Source organism: Clupea harengus, chromosome 21 (assembly GCF_900700415.2).
Source record: "Clupea harengus chromosome 21, Ch_v2.0.2, whole genome shotgun sequence".
Lineage (NCBI taxonomy): Eukaryota > Metazoa > Chordata > Actinopteri > Clupeiformes > Clupeidae > Clupea > Clupea harengus.
The window spans coordinates 1,024,468-1,036,967 of record NC_045172.1 but is presented as its reverse complement, the minus strand read 5'-3'; the positions used below and the strand labels follow the sequence as shown (position 1 = coordinate 1,036,967).

At 44.1% G+C, this 12,500-nt stretch overlaps 1 protein-coding gene across 1 annotated transcript in view; it reads right to left on the bottom strand.

The window, feature by feature from the left end:
- Positions 1-12,278, bottom strand: part of agap1 (ArfGAP with GTPase domain, ankyrin repeat and PH domain 1) — a 70,240-nt gene extending 57,962 nt beyond the window's left edge. The window contains exons 1-2 of the mRNA XM_031558150.2: positions 12,140-12,278; positions 10,119-10,253 (exon numbers count right to left, since the gene is read on the bottom strand). Coding sequence (XP_031414010.1) covers positions 10,119-10,253; positions 12,140-12,194 — 190 coding nt within the window. The 5' untranslated portion in view covers positions 12,195-12,278. The remainder of the gene's footprint in view (positions 1-10,118; positions 10,254-12,139) is intronic.
- Positions 12,279-12,500: the final 222 nt, after the last annotated feature.

The window sequence follows — 12,500 nt, the reverse complement described above, 5'->3', positions numbered from 1 at the left end:
GTGTAGTGCTTTTATTTATTTTATGACATCACGGTGCCTCGTAGAATCATGACTATAGGCCTACATGTGAAACGTAATTGTTAATGATACTTTAATCCGAGGATCTGTAGAGTTGATGTGAACGCAATCACCAGCGATTTCTCACAAATTCATTAACTCGGCCAGAGTTTTCTTAAATGCGATTCCTCAAAAAACCCACGGGGCCATCTTGTGGTTTTTTAAGGAATCGCATTTGAGAAAACTCTGGCCGAGTTACGACTGCTATTTCGAGTTCGGAAAGTCTTCTGAAGTTCAGAGCAAATCCCAGATGAGAAAACTTTCATGAATGCCAAATGTTGTCCTACATCCAATTCAGAAGAAATTCCTCTTAAATTCTTCTTAACTGCGTTCGAGAATGAGGCCCATTAATGGTAAATCCAGAGTGATAAGTTGGCTACTGTGGGGAGGCCCCATGAGGCCTTGGTATTATGACATTAAAGGCACATCAGCAGTAATATTAGAACCCACCCAAAAGCATGGTCACCCCCCTAAAACAGATCGAATAGAAAGCTGCTATTTCCATGATGTAGAGGCCACTACACTCGAGGGAAGAAGACTCCCAAGTAGGGATGGGTATCGTTTGGTTTTTATCCGATACCGGTACATAACCGATACTTTTAAAACGATACCGGTGCCTAAACGGTGCCGGAACCGATACTTTAAAGTGCAAAGCGACGATTGACAACATTAAAGAAAGGCTTTTTTTATTGCCAAGGCAATTTTTTTTCTTCAAATTGAACAATATATAAACTGTTTAAAGTATATTATAAATATAAAAACCATAGAAAACACTTGGCTTCCAACTACAGCTTCAAACTTTTTAACTTCAAACTATGAACATTATATTAACTGTAAACAACAGTTTATAGTATACTTAAATAAATATAAATAAATAAATACAAAAAACAGCTTCAAACTTCTTTTGCAAAAATATGAGCATATTTGCCTTTGGAGTCAAAAATGTATTATTTAGTTTGCATTTATTTCATGAAATGTCACCATTTTATGATTTGTTTATACCTATCTTTTCTATCTTGTTCATAGTTAATCTTGTTACTTGAACACACTGAGTACGAGAAAATGTGTACTGCCCCTTTAAGAGACTACCGTTGGTAGTTTATCTGTCATCTCCGTTTATTTTTCAGTCTTCAGTTGCTGATCTGCCGTTGACTCTTTGCCTTCTCTCCCCTGTTTTCACGCAATTGTTTTGTTGCATTTGCTGCACGTCGCGATGTTTGAATCTTTTTGCCACACTTTTGACCGTTTACCTTTCGGTATTTTCTCTGTTAAAAGGTTGATGGCTAGTTCTGTTTGTGCTTGCCTGCTCTTCACTGTCATAAGACTGTTGCTATGAAAACACCAATGAGCGTGAGCGACACAAGACAAAGTTTACATTAGGAGCTGGGGCAGTTTTACATGTGCCCCACGGAATCTGCCTAGCGACCGTGTTCAATTGGCTCAGGCACCGAAATGAAGCACCGAAATCTGCGTTGCATTTCGGTCCGGGTAGGTACCGGTTGTATTGGAACCGGTTCCATATTGGTACCGGTTCTCGGTACCCAACCCTACTCCCAAGAGAGGAGCAGTTCAGCCATCCTGTGGTGGAAAAAGCCCTATTTCCCTTGAACTCTACCCTCTGCTATTGTTTGTGCTAGTCAGTTGTTCAGCTGTTGTCTCCCAGCACCTCCAGGGACTCCATGGCCGTTATCCCCTCATTAACAGAGTAAACAGCCTCTTGGAAAGTTTGGTGTTGAGCTTTTGGACACGAGGGTGTTAATCCCAGCCCATCTCAGTCTATCACATGGCAATAAACAGGCTCCCTCTCATCTCCCTGGAAATGAAGCTATTCCTTTAATTGGACCTATTAAAGCTCTGGGCCTTAATGATGATTCTGTCATAAACATTTACCTTCAGGAGAGAACACCAGCTCCAAGGGCAGCCCGGCTAACACACACACACACACACACACACACACACACACCGACCAACACACTCACTTGCGGTCTCCTATCGGATTCTTTCAGTCAGTCACACAGTCGTATCACTCCTGCATACAAGCCTTCATTATATTAAGGCTCTAATCACAGTCTATAGTTCAACCCACAGATAGCAGTCCAATGCTATGGCTAAAGCTAGAGGCTTCACTGAGCACATTTACAACTCTCCTCACCAGACCAGCAGTCTGAGGGTCCAGATCTCACAACTCTCCTTCCCAGACCAGCAGTCTGAGGGTCCAGATCTCACAACTCTCCTCCCCAGACCAGCAGTCTGAGGGTCCAGATCTCACAACTCTCCTCCCCAGACCAGCAGTCTGAGGGTCCAGATCTCACAACTCTCCTCCCCAGACCAGCAGTCTGAAGGTCCAGAACTCACAACTCTCCTCTCCAGACCAGTATTCTGAGGGTCCAGAACTCTCCTCCCCAGACCAGCAGTCTGACGGTCCAGAGCTCACAACTCTCCTCTCCAGACCAGTATTCTGAGGGTCCAGAACTCTCCTCCCCAGACCAGTACTCTGCCGGTCCAGAACTCTCCTCACCAGACCAGCAGTCTGACGGTCCAGAGCTCACAACTCTCCTTTCCAGACCAGTAGTCTGAGGGTCCAGGCCTCACTTTCAAGGTCTTTAGAGACACGGGAGTATCCGTCACAAAGGCACGCGTGGCCCTAGAGATATATATATTCATATATGCGTATACAGACATCCCCGGCTGTATTTTACTTTAAGTGTTAAGAACAGTTATGATAAGACTGTGTTAAATATTTAAACTGCACAGCTAATACAATTTAACTTAAACCATCAATCTTGGCTCCTTGCTCTGAGAGGCAGCCATTTATTCTAATGGAAATGTCTCCCATTTGATCAGATTTATGACAGCTCCATTCAGCCACCCAAGGGGGAGGCAGCGCACCAATGGAACCTCACAGACTCTCACTGACACTCCATTTTAACACCATCTCCTGCTGTTTTCAACACCGCGGTCCTGCCTCTTTAGAACCAGGGGCCTCATGTTTCATTAATGCAGACCACTGGAACACTGTCACTATTCTTAACGTGGCAGAATGAAAATCAATACGCGCGCTGTTCCCATGCGGGCGTCCGGTGCAGCCAGTGATTAAGGGTCTCGGCAGCAGTAATCCATTGGAAGACATGTTGGCCGTTTTGTGGCAAATCAGCGTTATTGGTATTGAGGCATCATTAGTTTGGCGGCTGCAGCCTCTAGGGAACTGGTCTGAGATCAGATGAGCTTTGGCTCTGAGCTGGTGATTAGGGCTGCTGATGGGACCGCCACTGCACCAGAAACAGTCCAACGGGGCCCGCGCACAGCCCCAAAGGTTCCCACCTCTGGGGGCCTGAACAGAGACAGCAGGGCCAACACAGTGAGCTACAGAGGGAGATTAACCTTTGACCTTCAACCTCGGAGCCAATAGAATAAGGGGGAGCAGGAGGGAGCGTGGAGGGGATTAGGAACAAGAACGAGACACAAGAGAGGACAACAGCTGAGAACAATGATGATAGAAAGAGTGAGGCTCCATATGTGTGTGTGTGTGTGTGTGTGTGTGTGTGTGTGTGTGTGTGTGTGTGTGTGTGTGTTAGTGTGTGTTAGTGTGTGCGCGTGTGTGTGTGTGTAAGGACCAACGTAACAACCAGATATGGTGCCAGATGAATGCAACACTATGCATCATGTCTACATTATGAGAAGTTGTAAACGTGTCAGAATGAGGACTTAAAAAAACACCAAGCCATGGAGAGAATGAAAGAGATGATGAACAGCAGAAGAAAAAAAGAAAGAAAGAAAGAAAAAAGGAAAGAAAGAAAGAAAAAAGGAAAGCAAGACAGGAAGCAATGATAGTCCAAGTGAGTCCATCCATCCAGATAGTTTATGCAGCGTGGGGGTGAGCGTGTGATTACCACAGAGGGGGCAGAATCTATAACACACTAACAAACAAATGATTTGATTAATATGATGTCAGCCACTCACACCAACACTCTTAAACACTTCACCACAAACCAAGCCCACTTTGAGGTCCAAAAGTGTGATATAACTAACTATTTATATGATGCTACGTCAACATGGATTATTCTCATAGACCCTACCAGAGCATACAAGAACTACACAGCCATTCAAACTGACTTACAGGATACACAACATAGTGTGTGTGTGTGTGTGTGTGTGTGTGTGTGTGTGTGTGTTCATGAGTGAGACAGACACTGAATGATTTATTTCTGTGTGCTAAATGGATGTGAGAGTGACAGTGAGAATAACGAGGCCGGCTGGACGTTGTGGACTCCAGCCGTGGCAAGGGCACCTCGGTGGGTGAGGAGCTGGATGCAGAGAGCACAGCTCGTTAGTGTTAGCCGCCGCTAACGAACAAACAGGCCAACCACAGACCCCCCACCCCACCCCTCGCTGCTACAGCCACTGATGGGAGGGGGTGGGGTAATTAGGATAATTAAATTAGAGAGCTGATGGACGCAGGCTGGGAAACTGTCAGGACAAGTCACCTCACTCTCTCTCACACACACACACACACACACACACACACACACACACACACACACACACACACACACACACACACACACACACACAGCCCTCTTCTCACTGGGGAGATGGTTTTTCTGAAAATGTCCAGAAATGCGCGTGTGCACACACTACTACTCCAACAACAGCTAACTCACACAGCCTAACACTCCCTGACCCAATAAAGCCCATGCATGCATCACAGGGCTGGAGCTAATCTCTCACATACACAACAAAAGTCTGCCCACCACTGTTTACCTCCAGCCATTAGCGAGCCATGTGATACACGCACACACACACACACACACACACACACACACACACACACACACACACACACACACACACACACACACACACACACACACACACACACACAGCCCCCACCGCTCGTGCTCCGCAGCCCAGCCCATGTCAGTTCTTGACCCTGACTAAATAAATGACTTCTCTTCATTTGTCCACTGGCCTTTCCTCAAACACTCCGTTACGTAAACACAAATGCACATAACTAACACGCCAATTATTTTTAATGGTAAATGTTCTACTGCGCCACGACTCTCAGACCCCGATACAAACCCACTGGCTTCATCTGATTTAAGGTCTCTACAAGACATTAGATTATTGCACACTGAACCACTACCAATTATCATTTATAAAAGAGGGAATTGGAAGAACTTGTAGACAATACTTTATTATGCTGCGAATATTCCAACACACAATAGACTTTTATGCCACTTTAGACGTATGCTCTTAGGGACAAAGTCATACATCGTGCCTTGGCAGATCTAGAAGTCATCAGGAACACATGTAGAACCATGACAAAATAAAATCAATATTCACAATGAGTTTTTAAATGATCTCTTTTATAAATGGAATTTTAGTGCACAAAGCTCTGCGTGTCCGCTTTACGGTATCCTCATGGAACAATTCAACCAGATCACATTTAATCAAACATTTAATCAAAAATATTTGATTTTTGATATTTGACTTTCTTTGTCATATCAGTGTGCATATGCATTTAGGTTAGCATGAGTGTGCAACTGTGTCTGTGTCGTGGGCAGAGAAGAAGAAGAAGAAGAAGAAGAAGAAGACTGTTAAATACTGAAGAGCGTCCATCAGCCTGTATCTGCATCCCACAACATGGACATGAACATTAATAGACTAATGTCATCCTCTGCAGGAGGAACCTCTGGCCAAAAAGGCGATGAGACTCCAGCCTGAGTCTAATTATGGCAGGCCATGCTGCCTGGGCCATTATGGAGGAAGCTTTAGTCTACGGCTCCAAATTAAGGTCAGAGGAATTATAATTACAGTCAGTGCAATGCTTAGATGCAAGAACAAGCTTAAGTCAGGCAAAATAAATGGAGTGTGATTGTGTACTAACAACACACACACACACACACACACACACACACACACACACACACACACACACACACAATACTGTGCACATACGTAAACACACAAACACACCTCTAGGCAGAGAAAGTGCTACAGACACACTACAACTGCCGAAAATATTAAAATGATCATTTTAGCAGTCATCAATGAATCTCTTGGTTGTGGTTAATTAAAATGCGTTATTAATTGAGGACAATGATGTGAAAAATGCAAAGAGACAGCGTCGGTAATAATGTGGAATGGAACCTTTCCCTGCGCTCATTTACAGAAGCTGATGGGGCTTGGACAAGACCCCGCTCTCTCTGCCATCAACACGCACGCACACACACACACACACACGCACACCACACACACGCACACGCACACCACACGCACACGCACACGCACACGCACACGCACACACGCACACGCACACAGAGCTAAATGACCGCGTGCACTTGGCCTCAACAGGCAATATAATAATTAACAGCATAATCGGCCAGTATTTAGTGCGCAACTCTCCCTCCTGGGCCAAGAAAAGCCATGCACACGTGTTGGGAAGACATTAGGGCACCTTTCAAGATGCTAAGCTACATCGGCCATATACACACGCACAGTTTCATTCATTGAATGTCATACAATACTATGCAGCCTACCTACATATTTGCAACATCTCAGCAAACATACACAGACACACACACACACACACACACACACACACACAGCCTGCAGGGTATGACAACCCACAGAGGGGCAAGAAATGGATCCGGTTCCAGCTGATTTCCCTTGAGAAAGAGATCTCTGAGGCATCCTATGCCTGTCACCGTCATGTCTGCTGTACCTCCACCTCTTAGCGTGCACACACACACACACACACACACACACACACACACACACACACACACACACTGTAAATATGTGCATGTTCCGAATGTGATTACCCCCTGCAGCACTGTTGTCATGCTACAGTGGATAACTACTGTTGTCTGTCTTTCTATTAAGACTACTTTTCAAGAGGGAGGTCTTTCTTTCAGAAGCAACATTAATAATTTGGATAAATGCTCTTTTCTTCATGGTTACCCAGCATGCACGAGAGGTTACCGTGGCGCCAGTCTGGGAAGAAACTGTGTGGAAATTGTAGGCACTGCTTTCATTGCAAATCACTTTGGAGCAGACCCATTGGCCAGCACTCAAGGGGTGTGGAATCACTAAGTGCTCTTTATTCTCGGTGCTATACTGCTCCCTAGTGGTCAGTCACTGTCATTCAGCTATGTCCGGGTTTAGATCCGTCACCAGCATTGTCTGATTATCCATGACTAATAATTCAGAGATGTTTGCGTTCCTTGAGCAGAAGATTTTCATTCAGGCTTTTGTTTTTTTTTTATGAATGAGTGAGTCTTCACAGAAAAGTTAAGAATGTACACTCTGAACAAAAGTGAACTTTCTAGAGTAGGGGTTTCCATATCCAAGAGTTAAGACACAGGTCTTAATTAACAGCACCCTGACACTCGTATATTTCCCCATCTGCCCCACACAGCCCACACCTGTCATGGACGCAGACTTCAAACAAGGCAGCGGGGGATTTATGCACTTGGTACTCTCCCAAGAGGAATGTGATTAAATGCTTTTCCACAGTCAAACTCGTGACATTGAGTGATGGCAGTATGACAGGGAAAAAAATCCACTGCACTAGTGGAATGAGATGTTAGAGCTAAAACAGAGAAGGTGACCGTGTGGTGTGTGTGTGTGTGTGTGTGTGTGTGTGTGTGTGTGTGTGTGTGTGTGTGTGTGTGTGTGTGTGTGTGTGTGTGTGTGTGTGTGTGTGTGTGTGTGTGTGTGTACGTACATGTAATGTGGGTGAGTCTGACTGTATAAAGGAGAGATAATGAGAGAGAGAGAAAGAGAGAGAGTGTCTGTATACATCAGTAGACTATGTTTGTGTATGTGCATGTTCTGAGAGAGAGAGAGAGAGAGAGAGAGAAAGAGAGAGAGAGAGATGTGCATGTTCTGAGAGAGAGAGAGAGAGAGAGAGACAGGAGAGCGAGAGAGAGAGAGAGAGAGAGAGAGAGAGAGAGTCTGTGTATGTGCATGTTCTGAGAGAGAGAGAGAGAGAGAGAGAGAGAGAGTCTGTACACATAAGTAGACTATGTTTGTGTATGTGCATGTTCTGCTGCCTGCACAGTAAAAGTGAGTGTTGTTATGCCAAGCTGGAGAAGAGAGGAGTAAATCTCTACGTCGGCTACAGGTTATCAGACACCAAAGTCTGCATAGCTCCTCAGAGAGCAACAAAATGAGATGGGCCATTTAGCCAGTAATTATCCCATGATTAGAGCCAATGACTTATTTTAGCCACAAAGTCACCTTGCTGTGAAGAGCCTGTGGTCTCTGTAGGGCTGGAGAGTTCATCAAACGGCTCTACTCTAATGCAGCGGAGTGTAAAACGCTACAGTCCATAGCAACAGAAACACAAAACACTGCTATGGCTGGAGGGTAGAAGGCTACAGTCCATAGCAACAGAAACACAAAACACTGCTATGGATGATGGTCATTCACAAATCTACACACACTGAAACCAGAAAAGGTCCTATATCAAAATCCATTTTAGGAACTTTTCTTCAAAATTCTCTCCAAAAGTCTCACACTGTCATTCAAGCATGTCAGGCAAGGGCTGTATATTATGAATGCCATGCCTACCAGAGGAAATCTATTGTGAGTCCAAAGCCTGTCAGACTCTTTGAGGTAGTCGGCCAGACCTTGATATTTTTGTAAATTTCACCTAACTAAAAACAAAAGTACCTTATATGGTTATATTCTAGAAAACCTCAGCAGAAATGAGAGTAAAAGGAATGTAGAAAATATTTGTTTTATTTAAATCCTGTAAACCCTTACAAAAACCTACTTTCAGAGGTGCTCAGACTTCATTAAAAAAAAAACACATTGTAAAGATTTCTGGCCAAGACTTCTGACCTACTATTAGCTACACAGGTGATTTCAGCATTCAGAACTTGTATGCGGTTTCACTACTAAATATTAGTAACTTTGTAGTAACTTTTTCTTCTCCAAAACCAGTGTCCCTACACAATGAATATTGATGAGATGGGTGTAAACACACCTGTGATTGCCCCGCCCCATTGTCACTGTTTATGACCCATCTGTCAAAGCCAGCGGCCAATAGGTAATGGCCCTGGAATGTCATTGTGGCTCTCTGTACCCCACAAGCATCAGTCCAGAAGAGTATACAAATATGGCCTCTTCGTCTCTCTTCCTCTTCCTCTACGACTCAATAGAGGACAGGAATGAGCAGTCCTCATCAGGATGCCAGCATGTGGAAGATCTTAGGTTTTAATCTCCTTATTCATTTTTTTAAGTTTCAAACCGTATACAGTATATTTGAGAAGTAGAAGATTCAAGGTTTCTAGGGGTTTTTAGGTCTCTAGGATAAAAACTCGCTGAGCTTTAAATTGACAACAAGACCACAATATTCCCCACCGGACCACGTCGACCTCTAAGGGTTAGTGAACATCATTTGAGGTGGATGGGCTTGTAAACTTTTGTACAAATCTGTAGGTCACTGCTGAGGTTAGTGGGCCATTAGGGTTTGATGGAAGATTAAAAAGAGTAAAACAATGAACAGGTGTAATCATGTCAGTGTTCACCGTGGAATAAACGGCATGAATCCTGATTATTCTGCTCTTAAGTTCATTCTTACGCATAGTCAGTCATTGTGTTTAGCGTTGTTAGATCTCCAGTGATCACCCCCTCACCAGTCTTACCCCTTACCTGTCTCAGTCCCACTAAAGCTATGCTTGGAATTCATTTACTCTCTATCTCCTCTCTTCCCCTTTCTTCTGTTCCAAGGTGTGTGTGGCTGCCACAGCTGACTGTTGGCTTCTCTCACAAACTGCATCATTACAGGTGAGTTCATCAGAGACCATGTGCCCCCCACCACAGCTCTAGGATGCAGACTGTACAGCTCACACTCCAGAAAAGAACACCAGCACCTGTTCAGAGGTGTTGAAATGAAGGCGCTCCCTGCCTCAGTGTGGAATCAGCTTAGTCAAGTAGTAAAAACGGTAGCAAATACCAACACCAGTCTTTCAAAGCATCAGCGACAACAAGAAGACCCTAGAGCTATATCCAACCCCCTGAAGCCAGTACGAGTCCCCTCGGCCCCTTACCGTCCTGGAAGACACGCTCCACGTTCAGGCCGTAGGTGGCACAGGTCTCATAGTAGGTGCATCGCTTCAGGTCGTTGGAGAGCTTCCGTGCACGCGTGTCTTCTATCACACGAGGGTTGGCTGAGCTGATGGCATCTGGAGACAGAGGGACAACATGACTGGCTGTTTTAAACTACGGCAACACAGACAGACAGGATCCACATGAAGAATGGATGACATGCCATCATGGCCAAGGAAACCCCACAGATACACACTTTCTGACAATGCTCACATGTGTTCACTTGTAATGAAGAAATGCATTCGACCCCCTGAGCCCACTGGGTTTATTTAGTGAGATGGTCAGTGAAGCTTTGTTTTTATCATTTAGAAGGACGATACAAATACACAATAAATGTCTTTAACTATTGAGCTTTAATCAGACTTGTTGTAAATGTGTACGTATATGCCTATTTGTGTCATATGTCACTGTGATATACAGTGCCTTGCATAAGTATTCACCCCCTTGGATGTTTTACCCTTTTATTGCTTTTATAAATCAATCATGGTCAATATAAGTTGGCTTTTGACAACAACAAAAAAAATCACAAAAAAGCCCTCTTTAATGTCAAAGTGAAAACAGATTTCTACACAGTTATGTCAATTAAATAAAAATATGTAATGAAAAATAAGTGATTGCATAAGTTCTTCAACAATCAAAGCTTTATGGAAGAGAGCCACTGTTGAAAAAAACTCATCAAATATCGACTAGAGTTCACCAAAAGGCATGTGGGAGACTCCATGGTCAAGTGGAAGAAGGTTCTGTGGTCTGATGAGACCAAAGTGGAGCTTTTTTTCAACAGTAGCTCTCTTCCATAAAGCTTTGATTGGTGAAGAACCCAGGCAACAGTATGCACTCTCCCATCTCAGCTGCTGAAGCTTGAAACTCCTTCAGAGTAGTCATACGTGTCTTGGTGGCCTCTCTTACTAGTCTCCTTCTTGCACGGTCACTCAGTTTGTGAGGACGGCCTGCTCTAGGCAGATTTACACATGTGCCATATTCCTTCCATTTCTTGATGATGGATTTAACAGAATTCCAGGGGATGTTTAGTGCCTTGGACATTTTTTTTTATCATTCCCCTGACTTATACTTTTCAATAACCTTTTCTCTGAGTTGCTCGGAGTGTTCTTTTGTCTTCATGGTGTAACGGTAGCCAGGAATACTGATTACTGAATACTGACCAGTGAATGGACCTTCCAGACACAGGTGTCGTTATACTACAATCACTTGAGACACATTCACTGCACACTGATCCCCATTTCACTAATTGTGAGACTACTAGCACCAATTGGCTGGACCTCTGTTGAATTAGGTCAGTCACTTTAAAGGGGGTGAATATTTATGCAATCACTTATTTTACATTACATATTTTGATTTAATTGACATTACTGTGTACAAATCTGTTTTCACTTTGACATTGAAGAGGGCTTTTTTTGTATTTTTTTTTTCTCAAAAAAGTCAATTTATATTGACCATGATTGATTTCTAAAAGCAATTAAAGGGTAAAACATCCAAGGGGGTGAATACTTCTGCAAGGCACTGTAAGTGTGAATAATTATGAATTACTAGTGAATAATACTGTTGAGGCTGAAAACACGCGTCAGGAGATGATGCAATAACTATTTGCTACCAGCAGGTGGCAGTAAGCCCTCAGAATCTCAACTAGTACTGAGGATGAGAGAAGATCAAGACGAAAGAGAGACGGCGGTGAGACAGTGTGCTTGCGTGTCAGATAGAGACAAGAATGGGAGATGGAGACAGAGAGCTAGAAGACAAAAAGAAAGGAAAGAAGAGAAGGATTGGGCAGAGAGAGATGGGGGTTGGGGTTTGAGCACTAATGATGGAAGTAAGAGATGCTGAAAAGCGTAGTGTAGTGCTGAAAGCAGGTTCAGAGACTAGGACTGCTCTACTACACGGATCAAAGGTTAGATCGCTGAGAGCTCTCCTTGAGCAGCTCGCTGATTGCTCTGGCGTGGGGGCTCACCTTGGGTGCCCACCAGAACCAGGGGCACCTCAGAGGTGTTTCGGTAGTTTGCCATGCGGCTGTAGTAGTGGTACACCGTCTGGAAGCTGATCTCATCCTCCAGGCTGAAGACGAAGATAACCGCGTCCACCCACACAGCAAACTGAAGAGAGAGAGAGAGAGAGAGAGAGAGAGAGAGAGAGAGAGAGAGAGAGAGAGAGATAAGTCAGCTGGTGACAAAGGAATGGTCAGTTCCCCAATGGACCCAACCAAGTACACACAACACATTTCTCTGTAAAAAGAGTACATCAATGACTAGTGATTTATGAAGGAGTGTAATACCAACCTGTGCCTCAGGGGGGCCTCCTTCATCTCTGATGAG